At 51.9% G+C, this 17,972-nt stretch overlaps 5 protein-coding genes across 5 annotated transcripts; 2 read left to right on the top strand and 3 right to left on the bottom strand.

Moving 5' to 3' along the window:
• Positions 1-126: 126 nt before the first annotated feature.
• A1O5_11804 (60S ribosomal protein L21-A) lies at positions 127-906 on the top strand (the record flags this gene model as incomplete). Its single annotated transcript, XM_007752374.1, has 4 exons — positions 127-192; positions 259-345; positions 451-610; positions 743-906. The coding sequence occupies 4 exons, from the start codon at positions 127-129 to the stop codon at positions 904-906; spliced, it is 477 nt and encodes a 158-aa protein (XP_007750564.1).
• A 1,026-nt stretch (positions 907-1,932) lies between these two features.
• On the bottom strand, positions 1,933-6,219 carry A1O5_11803 (uncharacterized protein; the record flags this gene model as incomplete). Its single annotated transcript, XM_007752373.1, has 2 exons — positions 1,933-5,929; positions 5,978-6,219. 2 exons carry the CDS (start codon positions 6,217-6,219, stop codon positions 1,933-1,935), a joined length of 4,239 nt encoding a protein of 1,412 aa, XP_007750563.1.
• A 1,469-nt stretch (positions 6,220-7,688) lies between these two features.
• On the top strand, positions 7,689-9,586 carry A1O5_11802 (D-lactate dehydrogenase (cytochrome); the record flags this gene model as incomplete). Its single annotated transcript, XM_007752372.1, has 3 exons — positions 7,689-9,003; positions 9,075-9,241; positions 9,356-9,586. 3 exons carry the CDS (start codon positions 7,689-7,691, stop codon positions 9,584-9,586), a joined length of 1,713 nt encoding a protein of 570 aa, XP_007750562.1.
• A 1,034-nt stretch (positions 9,587-10,620) lies between these two features.
• A1O5_11801 (uncharacterized protein) lies at positions 10,621-12,241 on the bottom strand (the record flags this gene model as incomplete). Its single annotated transcript, XM_007752371.1, has 2 exons — positions 10,621-10,806; positions 10,868-12,241. The coding sequence occupies 2 exons, from the start codon at positions 12,239-12,241 to the stop codon at positions 10,621-10,623; spliced, it is 1,560 nt and encodes a 519-aa protein (XP_007750561.1).
• A 1,292-nt stretch (positions 12,242-13,533) lies between these two features.
• On the bottom strand, positions 13,534-15,351 carry A1O5_11800 (uncharacterized protein; the record flags this gene model as incomplete). The annotated part of the gene is made up of 4 exons (XM_007752370.1): positions 13,534-13,838; positions 13,933-14,897; positions 14,957-15,141; positions 15,202-15,351. The coding sequence occupies 4 exons, from the start codon at positions 15,349-15,351 to the stop codon at positions 13,534-13,536; spliced, it is 1,605 nt and encodes a 534-aa protein (XP_007750560.1).
• Between the last annotated feature and the right edge of the window lie 2,621 nt (positions 15,352-17,972).

Genomic DNA, 17,972 nt, shown 5'->3' with positions numbered 1-17,972 from the left:
CTTGGCATCGATTTTGGGGAAACTGCGCCCTGGAACCACCACACCAACATTGAAACAGTTCTACCATCCGTCTCGACAACTAGATCTTTTCCCAGCCGACAACTTACCTCGACCTCATCCATCACAATGGGTCACTCTCGAGGTCTCCGGTCCGGCACGCGCTATGCGTTCAGCCGCAACTTTCGCGAGAAGGTACGATCAGCTCGAGAATTGGAAATGAACAGCGCAAGAACTGACGAACGGTTGTGAATTTTACAGGGCATGATCCCTCTCTCGACGTACATGAAGACGTACCGAGTTGGCGATATTGTCGACATCAAGGCCAACGGCGCAGTTCAGAAGGGTGTACGTTTTCTCCCCAAAATGCCAGATTCCGAACGAGAGCGAGGAATTTCATTCCCCGGACCACGACCACAGATAGCTGATCTTTGTCCGTGTGGGAAAATATAGATGCCCTACAAGGTCTATCACGGGAAGACTGGCGTTGTGTACAACGTGACCAAGTCCGCCGTTGGAGTCATCATCTACAAGCGAGTCGGAAACCGATACATCGAGAAGCGAGTCAACGTCCGTGTTGAGCACATTGCCCATTCGAGATCAAGAGAGGAGTGTAAGTTCCGCCCACATGGCTTTCTACATAGCCAACCCCTCACAGCGACTCTGAGACCTTTTGAGAAGGGGATCATGCGGAAACGCATTGAGGCAGTCTTGGCTGATATATGGTTGTGAAAATAAATTACAGTCTTGAACAGAGTCAAATCGAACGCTGAACGGCGCCGCGAAGCCAAAGAGAAGGGCGAGTCCGTGCAACTGAAGCGCCAGCCCCAAGGTCCCCGAAAATCGCATGTTGTCGAGTTCACAGGGGTGGAGAGCCTCGCGCCTCAACCATACGACACGCACATCTAAGCGCCCAGAGAACTAGTTTGTGTCTGTTGGTTTCCAAGGGTCGGGCGGAACATGACGGGGATTGCGGCGAGTTAGGCAAATGCATGGGCAAAATGAGGTGAAAATGTGCCTGAAGATCTGGTACCCAGGGCACGGAATTGTGGAGAGAGAGGGCGACAGAGAAAGAGAGCAGGCTGGCGGAAAAGAGAGTCACAAAGCAAGACCAGACTCTGCTTCCTATTCTTCAAGAGGAAATGGTTAAAATCGAGAGAAAAAAAACAAACCCCTTGGGCAAAGAAAGCAACGATCAGGAGTTCATTCTTCCTCTATTTCCCGCCTTTGAGAAATGACACAAACCGATTTCAAAACGTTAGAGTCAAAGCGGATGAGTGAGGCCAGGCATGTGGAAACAAAGGCCCCCTTCCTTCATTCTTTTTTTTTCTTTCCTTCCATCCACCCTTCGACCCCTCCATCCGGAAACGTTATGATGACAAAAAGGCACCCAGGGTGACAGTCAAGATCAAGACAAAGTTTCAAGGTAAGTCGGCTTATCACACGTAACTACTTCTAGCGCTCAACTTTGGGCTACAAGAAGCTCGTCGCGAAACTAGACGCCCGAAATATCTAGGTAAGCCACCCGGCCCTCCAAGGTAGCATAGCTTCGTATCCCCAGTGCCCCTGCTGGCTGTGTTCTGGTCGTCCTTGATCCCGTTGTCTCACACAAGAAGCGGTTGTTTTCATGTCCACGCGATCTGTGTCATGGTTCTCATTTTCCTAATGAACTGGGTGTAAACGCCACGCCATGCATTTTGGGTATCATGTCAGTCTTGCGTCCAATAAATAAAAGACACCTCCGCAAAACCTCCGAGATCATCCTCGGCACATCGTGGCCTTTGTTTTCGTTGTTTGGAAAACCATTCATAACTGAAAAAGGTATCAACGAAAGGTACAAAAAGAGACGCCTGCCACCGAAACCGATCACTCTATGATTCGACGTCCTTTGCAGCATGGGATCCCATCGTGGTTCCGGACCATGCAGACGCCAGTTTAGAAAGTATAATTATCCTCGTCACCGCTGTCGCCCTCGATGTCACGAAGCTCTTCATTTGTCATCAGGATTGGGTCTTTGAGCGGCAACTTCTCGTGAACCACAAATGAAGGTCCTTTGCTCGTAGTCGACACGATGGGGCGCTGGAAACGAGCCGTCACACGGGAGCCTGAGATCGGGGAAGAGGGCGTTGAAATCTCAGATGACAGGTTCGTAGGTGAGGCTAGTAAGTCGATATCATCCGAATTAGTAGACGCAGTCACGCTGCTTGAGACCACCGAAGGGACGTTGCTTGAAACCATCGAGCTGATATCGGATGCAAAATGATCTTCTGAATTTCCAAATATGTCGATAGATTGTGGTCTGATCGGTAGAATCCTTTCTAAGGGGTCTTGTCGGCGAGGCGGCGGCGAAATTTCCGGTGCTGGGCTTGATATTTTGTTGACTGTTGCCGCTGTCATTTCTATTCCTGCGGCACCTGAGCTTGTTGCAACGGGCGAGTATGGGTCAGGCAGGTGTTCTCCCTGGTAGATCCATTTGCGACTAACTCCTTCAGATGCCGGTACAGTCCCCACCTTGATGACTTCTTCACTAGCAGTCGACATTTGCTCGACTATTTGCGCTGCGTCGTGTACAACGGTGTTCCTCGCGATCTTTACAAGGGTATCCTGAAGCACCCAAGGGAAAGAGATGAAGGGCATTTTGGCAGAAGCGGAGCCGAATTCATGTGAAGCGACAAGCTGTGCCTCGTCCTCCAAAAGGGTTCGTTGCTTTGCTTGTGCCTCTCGAAGTTCGTCGTGAGTGATATGATAAGCCGCTATCGCGAACGGCTTTAGTTTCTCGCTGTCATGTCCACCAGCCTCCTGGCAGAATGCTTCGTAATATTGCTCCTTCAGATTTTTGGCATGCTGTCCGATCTCTTCGTGAAACTTGAAATCTTTGGAGACTTTGCTGTGGTGGAGTACAAACGTAGACCAAACCTCAAATTCGGAGCCGATTTGATGTTGAGCCATGATGCGCCGCATCCTTTCATCATAACTCTTTTTGAGATTGCTGACAGTCTCCATGATCTCAGGTGCCGGAGCATGTGTGAGGATTCGTCGATCAAAGGTCCCTGACCAGTGCGGCTTAAATTTCACTCTCTCAACCGCGTCGTATAATTGACCCAAAATCTTCTTCGAAGGATATTCATTTCGTTTCTTTTCCATAAAGTGAGGCCAGTTGTTTCGTTCGAGATCCCGACTCATCTCAGCGGGAACACCGGTCTTGGGATAATCGACAGCCAGCGAGTGTAATTCGACCAGCTTCAGGCATTGTTCGCTCCTGATTCCCTCAGCGAGGTAGTCAGATGCTGCGAGATGAGCATGAGCAATTCTTCCGAGGAAATCATTTTGCATGTAGTCACAGAAGAAATCGATGATATCATCGATAGATATTTCTTCCTTCTGGATCGGCTTCGGAGCATTGTAGTGGAACGGTTCAGCATTCCATTCCGAGGGTATCAAATCCGGGTCCCAGGTAACGATGTAGTCATCTCCATCGAGATCGCCACCTGAGCACATACTGGGCAAGTCACGATCACCGGTCGCTGGCATAACCACGACGTCCCAGTGGTGATGCAACTGTGGCACATTGACGGCTTTGACCACTCGTACATCGCCTCGGTGCAAGGACGGATTACGCGCAATGACACAAATTCCCTCGACAATACGGCGGACTCCCTTTTGTTCCGGGTCTGTATATTGGATGAATACCTCGGGTAGAGATTTCTCCTTCTCTTGGCGGCTTGCGTCAGGGCTAGGTTGAATATCGTTAATATGGCCGCGAAGCGTCCTCGTTTCGTCGACAACACCAAGCACAAAGGCGCCTTGAGTGATCGGTATCTTCGCCTTCTCCTTGAGGTATTTTAACGTCCAAGCTCTCCAAAGCCGTAGAAGAGACGCTACAAAAGGCTCGTGGATCTGGGAGAACCCGGCTTCGATTAGGGCCGCAACGCTGAGGGTGATTAAATTGGGGTCAACGGTCTCGCGCAGGGCTCGTAAGGCAGCCGCACCATCTACGAGAGCAGCGTCCAAAGCCTCGATACAGTCTCGTTGTTTGCGCAAAAATACCGCATCTGGAACGCCGAGCGCCGAGAGCACCTGAATGAGCTGACGGTTCAGGAATGGTTGCCAGAACTCCGAGACGCGAATGATCTCCAACTCGTCTGATTCGCAGCTGAACTTGTACTGACTTGGTCTGATCTTGATGTCAACACCATTGAGGCTAGGATCCACAGCGAGGACCCCTTTACAACCGCCAAGCCGAAATTGGTACGCCGATGGGAGGTGTTCCCCGCCAAGTTTGAGGTTTGTTTTGACAAGCTGAGCAGCAAGAGGAGATATTTTACCTACTCCATCGGTGAAATTGTATGGGCCGTTGACTATGTCGGGGATGGGGTCTCTTTTCCAACTGTTTTTGCTGAGCACCGGGACTGGCTTTGTCGTAGAAAAGCATTGACCCATTCGTGCGGCTCGCTTGGCTACAACCTTTTCGTGATCAAAGGTGCCCATGTCTCTCCGAATACTGTCGGCGGTGATAAGAGGGTTTTTGGAAGATGCAAAGAAGTAGGCCCCGTGTTCTCGAAGTTGTGAGTTGCCCCACGCGAGAAACTCGTAGTGCCGGTCACCGAGAACAATACCCCTCTTGAGCGTACGACGAACTCTCTCAAAGAGGAGCTTCATTCTGCCATTTGTCGCAGGGTAGAGTCTCGTTTGTCCCCTGTATGGATCGTCCTCGAAGCGCACTCGCAGAAATCGATCGCTGAAGCGCCGATACTTGCGCACAATACGGTTGGTGATCTCAACGGATGGGGTGTGAAACAGGATCCCAGTTGCAGTGACCGTGGCATGATATAATTCTGCACAATTTGATGGGAGTGCACGAGCACGTACAGGCTTTGAATAACGCAAGTCGGTAAAGATGGACATGGGATCGTAAACCTTTTGCTGATAAGAATCGACGTGGATGAGCATCTGCTTGGCTTGCTCGGACCGCATTCCCGTAAGGCGTCGCAAGAAATTGTCGTCCAAAGTGTACTCATTGAGCCAACCTTTGGAGATACAGACTTCAAGTTGATATCTCAACTCGAAGTCAACGTAGGGCAATGATAACTGGGCGGACAAGGATTGATGTGAGGAAGTATCGCCCAGCATCCGCCAGATAGGCGCTACGCCGCTCGAGTCCTTGACAACTTCGAAAGAGGGATCTTGGGTTATGCGAATATTGAAATCTGCGAGGGCCTTCAGAAACTGTTTCAGAGAATTATCAGACGGATGGGTGCTTGGCTTGACCGTGACCCGGAAGGTTGTCCAACGGGCAATGTCGATGGTGTTGTAAAGCTTTTGAACCGAGACGGGACTGCTGTCAATCTTTTGGAAAGTGGATTTCTCATCGACAATGTCGGTTTGTCGAGACCACGTATCGTCCGCCGTCCACTTGAACGATCTCGGGTCGTGGCTCAGTTGCATGGCCTCTCTCAGTTGTCTCGAGTAACACGGGGGATGCTTGGCATGGATCACCAAGGAAGAGGCCTGCCCGTTTGGAACCTCGCGCAGAGAGAACTGATCATCGAGAGCGACAAAGAATCGGTAGGCTCTTTCAGTTGCCTTGCCTTTTGACCTGATCATCACTGGGAAGTGAACTTCCAACTCCAGACGTTTAAGATTTAGAAGCAGTCTAATGCCATTGGCATGGACATCGAACTTGCTCGCCTTGGCAACCATCAGGGTGGGAGTTCGTAAGTAGCCGAAGTCGATCGAGGTCCCGAACAAAGTCATCTCGGCGGGATACTCGAGGCCGGCGTGAACATGACTCTCGACGACCTGAGCCTTGAGTTGATTGACAGACAACCAGACCTTGACTTTGTACACTCTCTCGCCGTTTTGGTTTCCAAGAGGAAAGTCAATGCCGAACTTGTAGACCGGGTCCCACGGAGCTCTCCGAGGAGGAGGTGGTCTGCAATCACCATTAGTGAAGATGCCTCGTTATCATGGTTCCACCTACTTGAAGGTAACATGGGCCCTTCTAGCGAAGTCGCCCTCGGGGGTTTCCTCAATGCGGATGTAGTCCAACCTGCCAAAGCGTTGTAGGTTTTTGTGAATGTCGTAGGTCGTTGTGCCTCGAGGCAAGTTGGGGATTGTTGCTCGGACCGATGACCAACTTCTCCATTCTTGCTGGCTGCCTGTTTGGCGCATCACCTCACGCGTTCCAGATCGGTTCGGCGCCACGGATGAACGTGGATCCATCACGGTGTTCGGAGCTGAAAATGAGGGCAGCTGGCCATAATAGTCCGGATGGGAGAGGGAGATCAAGTCGAACGGCGGGCTCTGAAGGTGAGACAGGCAGTCAGAGGGAGAGACAGCGGCCGAGGATTGGACGACCTATTATCTAGAGCCTGAAACGAATATGTGATGATGACCCATACAGTTCGATCAGGGTGAGGCGGAAGCAAGGCTGCTAAGGAAGTGGCTTGATGGGTCGATGACAGGGTGAGATGAGGCTCTGGAGCCCGGAGCAGCTGATGCAAAGGCTGAGGTAGATGGATCCGCAGACAGATGGAGAGTAATGTTTGTTAAATACTCTGTAAAATGCGCTGAGGTGAGAGAGAAGTGATAGTAGAAGTGAAGGGTCGAAGTGAAGGTACAAGTGAGGGAAAGGTAGAAGTAGGTGAAAAAAGTCACCCAATTGTGACGACACTCAGCCGCACCGCGCTTGAGCCCTTGAATAACGCACACAATTCCTCCCCTTGAACGAGCCGCGACTTTATTCCTCTGATTGGGATTTGGAGATGTCAACAAGCCGTAAACCGATCAGCCACTGCGCGAATTGCGCCCTGTTTGTTTGCTCGTTTGCCTGCGTGAAAGGAGAGACGCATTCCGCTGGCACCGCTGCAGGCAAGGCGAACAGACAAAGGAAGCAGTCGTTGTCCTATCTAGTCCACACCGCTCTTCCTTCACTCACTCACTCACTCACTCACGGGAAGCTCTGGTAGGTGATGCCGCACGTCTCCGATCCAATCTCACGACAAAGTCAGTTGTTGCCGCACGAAAACACGAGGTAAAGAGGAGAGGTCGCGACATCTTGGCGTTTGGCAGCCACCCAGCAGTGAGGGCAGATCCAGATCTCGGACTTGGATACCGAGTACCCCGTAATACGCAGCCACTCAATGCTGGAGCTTAAGGCGGTGGTAGGCTAGCGGGCTCACTAGACCCAGGCTTGACGGACACGTCCAGGGCCACCAGGCATAGCCTAGCCTATCTACCCAGTCCTTGCCCAGGCCACGCTTCACACAAATCGGGCTGTTGGGTTAGCTCCTGTCATGCAATGGGGCGAGGGGGATCTGCTGGAAACTCATCGCTTGTAATGCAGTCTAGATGATATGGAACAGCCTGGAATCTATTGCTAACCCCGCTAGTCAGCAGCAATGAGTTGAGGCGGCTTTGATTCCGTGCCCCCCTGGCGCACAGTTGATTTAAGGGCTTCTCCAACTGACCGAACCTTGGTTGAGGCTAGGACGCTCACCCCCACATCTTACCTTAAGACAAGCCAACCTCTCTCCTCATGACAAGGTAGCTATGAAAGAGATCAGATCGCCCCTATTCTCGCCCAGGTCCTTATCCCCGAAAACATGATGGAAAGGGCGAGGCTGTGCTCAGATTTGCTCAAACGATGGACTGAAAGCGCGCCCATGAAAAGCCTTTTCGTCCCTTCTCGTATGCTTTCTAGGGCCCGCCCAAAACGACATCACAGGACGGGAACAGCAAGAGGGCACTATTCGACCAGAGCCTCAACAGCGGAGGCACTGGCGAAACCGAGGCTTCCTCTATGGACCACCAGCAGAGCATTACTGCTGGGAGGGGCTTTGGCTTCTATTGGATACGTTGTGGGCGTCACTGACGCGGGAAATCACGCCAATGAGCTGCTGCCCCGCAAACCCAAACCTCCCAGATACGCCAGCAAGGGGGATATGGAGAAGGCCATCTCAGAGCTCCGTCAAGTACTGGGGGAGGATGCTATCAGCACGGATGATGAGGATCTCTGGTCGCATGGCTATTCTGAATGGTCTTCTATCAACATTGATCAACTGCCAGTTGCAGTAACCTACCCTAAAACGACCGAGGATGTCTCCCAGATTGCCAAAATTGCTTCAAAATACAAGGTGCCCATGATCCCATACTCGGGGGGTTCTTCTCTGGAAGCCAACTTCGCTGCGCCCTTTGGAGGGTTTAGTATCGACTTTGCCTTCATGGACCAAATCCTGGCGGTCCACGCAGACGATATGGATGTCGTGGTCCAGCCGGCTGTTCAGTGGATGGAGCTGAATGACAAGCTGCAGCATACCGGTCTCTTCTTCCCGGTGGACCCTGGCCCATCAGCAAAGATTGGTGGCATGATCGGGACATCCTGCAGCGGCACCAATGCTTTCCGCTATGGCACTATGAAAGACTGGGTTCTCAATCTCACTGTAGTTCTACCGGATGGGCGAATTATCAAGACCAGGCAGAGGCCACGCAAGACAGCAGCAGGCTACAACCTGACAGGCCTCTTTATCGGCGCGGAGGGCACCCTTGGCATTGTCACGGAGGCAACGCTGAAATTGGCGGCCATTCCTCAGGAGACAAAAGTCGCAGTCGCAACATTCCCCACGATCCGCGATGCAGCAGCCGCAGCTTCGCAAGTGATACGCGCTGCCGTTCCCGTTGCCGCAATGGAGATAATGGACGACGTGCAAATGTCAGTAATCAATCGCGCAGGGGGCACCAACCGGACGTGGAAAGAGGTGCCCACCATCTTCTTCAAATTCTCAGGCACGACGGCCGGGGTGCAGGATAATATCAAGATCACCATTCAGATCGCGAAGAAAAACAAGGGTGGTGATTTCATCTACGCAAAGGACGAGCGAGAGGCGCATGATTTGTGGAAGGCCAGGAAGGATTCCTTGTGGAGCATGCTCTCTTTGCGCCGGGAGGGCGACGAAGTCTGGTCTACCGACGTCGCGGTCCCAATCTCACGGTTGCCCGATATTGTTGGTAAGTCTCCCCCCCCCCCAGAAAGACTTCTCGAATCGAGAGGCACTGTGTAAATTGACAAACGAGGACAGAAATCACAAAGAAAGAAATCGACGACCTGGGCCTTTTCGCAAGTGTCCTTGGGCACATTGGAGATGGCAACTTCCACACATCCGTCTTGTATAACCGCAAGGATCCAAAGGAGAGGGAGCGCGTCGAGCAAGTCGTGCATAACATGGTCGACCGAGCTCTTGAAATGGTCTGTCTGAACCTTCTCATGACCAGCCCCCCATCTATTCATCCATCCATCCACCCATCCATCCCTCCAGGAAAAAGAGAGGACACCCGCCCACGCTAACGTCTTACCCTACAGGAAGGCACATGTACCGGCGAACACGGCATCGGGCTAGGCAAAAAGCAAAGCCTCATTGACGAACTAGGCCTCGAGACCATCGGCGTGATGCAGACTCTTAAGCGCAGCCTCGACCCGCACTGGTTGATGAATCCGGGAAAGATCTTCGACGCCGTCAACGCCGAGAATACCATAAGTCAGCCGGAAGCCACGGCTGCTTCGACCTTGGAGAGGCCGAAGGGCAAATCTTGAAGGACAACCAAAGGCGAAGTCGAAGCGAGCCAAAGGCGAAGGCAAAGGAAAGGGGGCAGTATGGACCTGCAGAGGGGTGTGCGCAGGTTTCCTTCTGCATTTTCGTGATTTGAGTGTGCTTATCCCCCCTGCGAGGCGATGGCAAGCGAGGCGAGGCAACATTCATATCCTCCATGGGATCCGTCGCATATGCATCTGCGGGATGTCTGCACTGCGCACGACCCGGCCAGAGCTATCCAAAAATTATTATTCTGCCAGGATAATCATGATCAAGCTTGCTGTGGTCGTCTATCAGCAGGAGCATGACGGTATGCTATTGTTTGTTGTTTGCTTGCTGGACTGGGTGCACTATGAGCAGGGTGTCCATCCCCAAGGGTCAAATCCATATGGGACAACTCTATTACTTTTCGGCAACGATGTCGTCGTTGTTCCCACTTTGCCTGCCGACTGCCACTTCCAATCGCTATTGTCTGTTGCCCGTGGTGCCGTTTATAAGATTAGATCGATTTGTTGTGCCGCGTCGGTCTCGGCTCAAACCCATCATCCATCAATCACGTATCTCTTCTGTCTCACACATGACTTTTAATCCTCATCTCCTCCATCATCACCATCCCCCCGAGGGTCCCTACTTCTCAAAGCAAACTTGCTGGTTTCATCCCTCAACGCATTCCGCGTTCCCTACTCCCTCGAGGTAAGGCCGATGTGCGCGGAATGGATCCCGCCTCAACGGCTACCCACCAAAGGGCACTGTGGCCTTCCGAGATGTGGGAGGGTACACATACCGGCTCCAGCCATTGGCTTTCTGGCTTTGTCCTTCGTTTTCGCTAGGGTTGAATCAAAATCCTCAGGAATCGTGCACCGTCAGCGTCCGTTCCAGTATACCCATCAAGTCGATAAGGGCGACATTGTCCGAATTTCGAATGCTAGATGCAAACGGTCAAGATGGATCTCGATTATAGAAGCGGTGGCTGGGGGACTTCGTCCATGGCTGGCACGCATGCATCACTACTAACCGACCGGTCGCAAAGGCCCAATCATCCGCCAAAGAACGCTTTCTCGAGTCTTCTGGTAAAATTGACACAGGGGATATCGACGACTCTGAGGAAGACATCTGCAGCCCAGATGACGGCCAGGACAATCACGATCGACGGCTTCAGGAACTCGAGCTGGAACTGTCTCATTATCTCTGGCGTTTCCACCTCGGGTGTTCGTGGGAGAATCTGGATTCAGAGAGATTAGTTTCAAGTTGCGGGGGATTCAGGAGGGGGATCGTTCCCATACCAAGTAGCCCAATGTGTGGATGACAGGGCCGTGCATGACGTACAGAGGAAAACTGATCTTCCCTAGATACTGAACCGGGCCCCAACAGAAGGCCTTGTTCCGCCAAAAGCCCAGGCGCGATGACGACCAGACGATCATCACAGCGCCGACATTCGGCCAGAAGCGATGCTTTTGTGTGAAGCTCGCGGGGATGAGCTTGGTTAGCGTGAGGTATCCCGGTGTGGCGTGGGCGTCGATGTCGGGGAAGGATAGCAGGTAAAGCGAAATGCAGAAGGTCGACCAGTACAGGATCTTGGATGACAATCTTGGTTTGTAAGGTTGACTCTTTGCGACTAATGGGAGCTCAGACGCTTTAGAGGTCCAAATGATGTCCAGCTCGGCAATCACCGCCCCAGCCCAAAAAGGACACAATTCCCATCTGTCCCAAGAGGTGCCCCAGATAATCAGCACCACAAGAGTCGAGAGTCTCAGCCGGGAAGACATCCTCGCGACCATCATATGCGTCAAGAACAAGGCCATGCTGCATCGAAACTCGACGGGAATGGTCCACAGGTGCCGATCAAGCTCTATGGATCCGGCAAAAATGTTCCAGTTGAAGACATCCACGAAGATGAGTATCTGCACTAGGTAATCGGTGAATTGCATCCAAGGGTTCGGTTGAGTGTAACAGTGGCTCTCGTGAATATTGCGCATCTGGTTGGCAAAACCCTCGGTGATTTTGTATAGGTTGAGTTGGGCAAGACAGATGACGATGAAGGTCGAAGCGAAGCAAGGTAAGAACAGTCGCAACCCCCGTCGGAAAATAGACGAACTCATTGTCGTCATCAACTGTTCTTGTTGCCGCGACCGCATCAGCTTCAACGGCTTGTAGCTAAGTGCATAGCCAGAAATGACGAAGAAGATGGCGACCATTGGAGGCCCAGAGTAGAGAAGGCGGACGATGGGTAGGCGCAGATATTCCCCGAACATGGATGTTGGTTGATGTTCGGGGTCCGGAGTGGCGCCCCACGCATGAGCGATATCAAAAGTGCCATACGTGAGATGACAGATGAAGACCACGAAGGCCGCAAGTCCGCGCATGCCATCGAGAAACGCTGTGGGAGCGACTTTGTCTGGTTTGGCCTGGTCACTATGGGAGCGGCGCTGGAGAAAGCTCGGCATAAAGAGGTTGAACAGTTGACCCAGGAGTTTAACAAGGTATCGAACAAACAGGCACAATGTGATCTTTGGGACCGGGCGAGAGGGACCTATCTTGGCCCGAAGACGCGTTGTCGCCTTTTGTCCATTGGAGTCGAATTCGTGCTTCTCGTTCAGCAATCCGACCTGAGATCCATCTGAACTGGACCGCGAGGAGCCAGTCCTCGAGGAGTTCATGGTTTGCGGCCAAAGTGGATATGTATCCGCATTCAAGCGAGCATAATGCAGAGGAGACACATCAAGGAGTGACGCGTTCGCTCTGAGGAAGATTCCTTCAAGGTGAGGTGAAGGATGGGGTAACAAGGACTGATGAAAACAAAATGGCCAAAGGAGGCTCTTTCACAACACGACACTCCAGCAAACACCAAACACGGGGGCAGCCGCCCAACATAAACACTATTTTTGAATTTCTCAGGAACAAGGGGCGAGTCCATCCATCAACCACTCTCACGTCTGTTTCGCATGGTGGATCCGGTTTTCTCCACAAATTGCCCACAAAATCTACGCGGATGAGGCCAATCCTCTTTAACTTTGGCACCGTCCTCTGAAACATGATCATCCCACTGCACGAACTGCTGGGAAACTGCTCGGCGTTGGGACATGGGAAAGGGCCAGCGACGCAGCGTTATCGGCACTGTTAATTCAACTGACTGTCTCGGGCCTGAAGCGATTCTTAATGACACTAGAGACATTGCTGTGGTGGTCTTGCGACACGAGATGAAGAGAAAGGGAATGACAGCGTGGGACGACGGGGAAAAGGAGGTGGCGTTTTCCGGGGTCGCTTGCGCCAGATTATGGGTGGATCTGGCAGGCCAGTCGAGATTCCATCGACGTGGCTACATAGATACCAGGGACTCTTCCAACAAAAATGTCCTGAGTACCCAGTACTTGGTAAGGTGCACCTTGTCAACAAACAAAAGGATCTCATCAACTTTTAAGTACCAAGTACGTTGTTGACTTGTTCGGAGGATCATTCAGCCTGACAACGCCAAGCAAGGCTTCCAGTGAATCGTCCTAAAAAGGCAGGTCTACCGAGCCGCCCAAAATAGAACGAAAATTTTGTCTTGGTTCTGACCCTTCGGCTCAGTTGCCTTAAGCGGGCAAGACCCAATTCAGTGATCAGCCAGCACTTTAGCTAGCCTGGCCAATCAGAGCGGAGCCCCGATGTCGAGTCTGAGGACTGAGACAAAGGGAAAAATTCTCTAGCTTCACTCAAGGCATCGATGCAATGGCGCAAAAAGATACAATCTTTTTCATATCTACATGTCCTTTGATCCATCTACATGTAAGACCATGTTCCCGCAATCGGATTCCACAAGGTATTGTCCACAAGTGTACACATCCCGCTTTGAGACCCGGAAGACCAGTGTGTTTCCCTCCAGAAGTATGTGCAGTGCCCCGTTGATCCCACTGAGCCTTAGAAATGAAACACCCCATCCCACATCTCCTTATTGTACCTCCGTCCAGAATCAAACCCCATGAACAACCTGCTCGATGATGTCTGTCTCGACAATAGGACCGTTGTATCGGCCCCGGAGGTATCCGAAATAGCTGACCACGCCAATGATCATGGTTCCCCCCCATAACAAGCATGACCAGTTCATGGTTTCAAGTGTCAAATCAGTGCGTACAGATGGGAAGAAACTGAACGTCATGACGATGGCAATCCACAACAGCCCAAAAGCGTTGCAGAAGATGCCAAATCCGCGCCCCAACGTCCAAGGACCATAGTGGATGGATGAAGGATTGTATATCTTCTTGTGCAGGATCAGGACTAGTTCGTCGTTAGTATCAAACAGGACAGAATTGAGGGCACAGAGCTTTGAAGCCCCCGCCAAATTTTAGGATAGGTTTTCAAAGACACTTACTAATCGGTATGGTGTAACTGCCGAGATAGCCAGACACGACCAACGAGGCCACGGCATTGAAAGCAGCAGACGATCCAATGTTGATCAGTCCCAGCAACAGTGTGATCAGAACAGACAGAGCGACCGAATACAATGGGAGCTTGGTTCGAGGCTCGACCTGAGAGATGAATCGAGATCCAGGAAGACCGTTATCACGAGCAAAAGCCCACGTCATTCTGGAAGCCGCAGCCAAAACCGCAATGGTGGCAAAAATCATCAACGAGAGGACGATGGAGGTCAAGGCGGTCGCTCCACCATTCGAATTAACAGCTTGCTTGAAGATTTCGATAAAGGGGAACCCTGTGGCACTTGAGAGCGCATTGTCGATGTTGCCGATACAGAACAGAATTGCAATCAGCATGGCGAAACCCATCGTGCCATTGAGAGCGATGGATGCCACCAACGACTGAGGCACCACCGTTGACGCGTTTTTGATTTCCTCGCTCATATGAATAGCACCGTCGGCTCCGATGAAGGCGAAAACGGTGGTGATGAGTCCCACGAAGAATGAAGTTCCTTTGTCATACCCTCCATTGGCGAGATACTGGACAAATACGTCGTTCGCGGTGCCGTGAGGTGCCAAGTATACCAGCGTGATCAACACTCCGAAAAACCCCACTATGTGGACGATCAGCACCGCCCCTTCGACCTTCGGGAGCTGCTTGGCGAGGTATGTGTTGAAGAGCATTGCCAGGAAGATGACAGAATACAGGAGAAGTGTCCCGTGCCATCGCTGGAAATCATAGCTGGGGTAATTCAGAACGAGGAGGCCTTGGATGATGGTGCCGCCGAGATAGGCCGCCGACGCGAGACAAGCCTGCCACGAGAGAACGGATTGCCAGCCCGTAATAAACGAAAGAAAGTTGCGACAAGACTTTGGGGCAAAAAGGAACGTCCAGTGGTATTGTCCGCCAGCAGTCGGTGCCCTGTTTACAACATTGTCAATATCCCCGAGGACCATGTGGGAATGTCTGGAGAAACTTACATAGAGACCATTTCAGCAAGTGAGGCAACAACCGTGAAGTATCCCACCCAGCAGAAGAGATAGCCGTACACAAGGCCAGCTGGACCTCCGTCCGTCAATCCATACACGAAGACCGTCAACAGACCTTCCCAGGTTATCATCAGGGTGCAGGAGAAACCGAGCATGCTCATGAAGCCGAAGTTACGCTGTTACCAAGTCAGTTGAACCGGTCTGTCATGCGAATCTTGCATTGCCGTTTGGCATACCCTCAGCTCCTGGCGCTTTCCCAACCTGGCCATTTCCTGTTCATCTCTGTTGACCGATTTCTCACCATGTTGCTCGGAGGAAGAGGACCTAGAGTGATGGATCTCTGAGGCGAACTTCCCTCCGCTCTTCATGGCAAATGCGTCTGCCATTCTATCGACCAGCGCTTGCGAATGTGTTGCGCTTATTCGACAGGTTGGCCTCTCTTCACAGATACTCTCGTTCGCGCAGGCTGATAACAGCAAAGGAGCGGATGTGAAAACCCAGTGAATGACAAAGCGCCTGGACTCTCGATAAAGGAGAGAAAATCACGGCTGGAACTCCCACGAGGCAAGACCCGCTTGAGATCAGAGAGCGAAAAGGATTTTCGCTGGGCGATATAGGATTGTGGTTCGGCTAGAGGTCTACCTCGTGGTCTCTAGGCGAAGTACTCGGTACAAGACCCAGAGAGATATTCCGTCGGATACAAGTCCACGGCTAAACACTAAAAAGTTGATCAATTTGAAGAAGTTCTCGACTGCGTACAAAAGGCCATCATTCCCTAGGTACATGCCCTATCAATAAGGGACCTCGCGGCACTCGTGTTCCAATGCACCTTGGTGGGCTGGTGTGGTGCGACGGTTCAACCAGGATTGCGAGACGGGTTAAAGGCATTGCCATTGAACACGACAAGGTTCAAGTGCCCCCAGCCCTGTGTAACTAGGGGGTGTTGGGGCTTGCAGTAGCCTTGTCAGTAGCGCATGAGCACTCATGCACTGTCACATCGGGTGGGAAAGCTTTGTCAAGCAACAGCATGGAGATCTTATCTTTCGGATTCGTGAACTTTGTCGTACAGTACCCAGTACTGTATGTACTTACATAGCGGCACTAGGTCCTCGACCCTTGTAAGAGCTCGGGTTCCTTGTGGGCCTTGCGCACGTTCAATGCAATTTTCTCATGTGAAATCCGACACCTCATCACCTTCGCAAACACCCACAGGCGAGATGAGGAATCGATGTTCACACGCAATGGCGGCACCTGATTGTCCGACTCTGCGTCCATGATCGACACGGAGGCTACTCGTTTGGTCACGGTATATGCTACATATTCTTGGATGAAGAAAAGCATTCTTGACGGATTGGCGGTCACAGAAAATACCTGGTGGAATTGATCCCTTCTGGCAGTTGCGGCACAACACCATCCGGCACACCCACCAGAACTCTCCCCCTTCAAGTCACGACGCACCTGGAGCTTCTGGGGGTTATGCGTTGAACGCTGCTTACTCAGTGCGAGTACCCAGTACTCTGCAACGTGAGACGACTTGGGAACTTCTGAACGGAATTAGTGGAGCTACAATGGTGGTGTCTAGTGTACTGCCACCTTTTCAGGGTTTGTCCATGTGGACAGTGTCTGGCTGACACAGTGACAAGTGTGAAGTCCCGGATGTGGTTCGTAAGGCCCATTCCAGCAGGTATTGACATTTCCCGATGCCGGATGATGATCATCAGCCCCCTTTCCTGCCTCCAGCGGGCAAAAACGTGCGGATATGCTTTACAATTGGCTTTCAAGCAAAAACAACAAACCCAATCAGGGTCCGGAGTACGTCGTTGCCCTTCGCGGCCATTATCATGGCTATTTTCTTTACTGCCTCTGCATATGTTGATCGCAGCCATGGCTTGGCCCGTTGAATTTCGCCATTGGGATCGTCACGTCCGGATCTGTTGGAGCAATTTCGCCTCCAGGGTGATTGCCAGCCAACAACGTCCCGGCGAGCTGCTAGTTCACGGTGTTTGCTTCTGTCTTGAGCTTGGTCTTGATAAGCCCACCGACCCCTGACGACAGAGGCTAAATACTCCGAAGAGAACAGGGCTGGAAGGCGTAAGGATCAGCGCTGCACGTTAGCAACCATCTGCTTGGTGGCTTGTTACTGCTCTGAAACAGGAAGGCAGATCGCTTCAGCTGCATCTGGGAGTGCGAACTTCGCCCGGCCTCTATCACCCAATGCCAATTCCGCGTTCAGATTCTGTCACCTCCAACGACAGAATTGTTGATCTCAAAGTCCTACCAATGCCTCTTGATACCTCCAAAGTTTTATGTCAAGGACACGAAACATTCGATACACTTTCGGAGAAGATCTCCGCTGTTTAAGATACTGTCCTTGACAGTTCACCGTCCACGGGGATGCTTGGACTACTACCTCGTACAGGCTCTGGATGCTGCCGCGGTGTGCTAGCCGGTTTAACCGCATAGCAGGCCCTGTGCGAGGATGTTGGAGCCATCTAAAACTCCACAGAGCTCTACTCTACGCCAGCAGAGAAGGCTGTTATCACTCCACAACTTCGCCAACGGCAGCGGAGGGGCTGTTGTCAGCAAAACACGCTGCTGATGGAGACCGTGGGGGCACCTGGCACCCACAAGGGGAGCAGACGGAAGCATTCGGGGAGAGATGATCGCCCGCCCCGGTGCCGATGGACGCTAAATGGCCCTAGACAAAAGGAAATGCAAAAGCAAGGAGCTGCGAACTCACAGGCTCGTTCGTGAACGGATCAAGGATCCTTTGCCCTTCAAGACTCCACACCTCCCGGGCCCTAAGCGCAGCCTAGAGCCTTACCTTAATCTGACCCTAAGTTACAGGTTGGGCTAAGCGAGCTCAGCAGATAATGCGCCTATCTGCAAGTCCACCAGGTGTATCTGCTTCGAGGACCTCAGTGGTTGCTTCTCCTGGTCGCTGTGAGCCCGCGCTTGTGCTGAGCTGTGCATATGCATCATCACTAAGTACTGTCCTTGTTTGCGC

Source organism: Cladophialophora psammophila (assembly GCF_000585535.1).
Source record: "Cladophialophora psammophila CBS 110553 chromosome Unknown aczJe-supercont1.28, whole genome shotgun sequence".
NCBI classification, from domain to species: Eukaryota; Fungi; Ascomycota; class Eurotiomycetes; order Chaetothyriales; family Herpotrichiellaceae; genus Cladophialophora; species Cladophialophora psammophila.
Note: the sequence above shows the minus strand (reverse complement) of the source record. Positions and strands in the feature narration are given on the sequence as shown.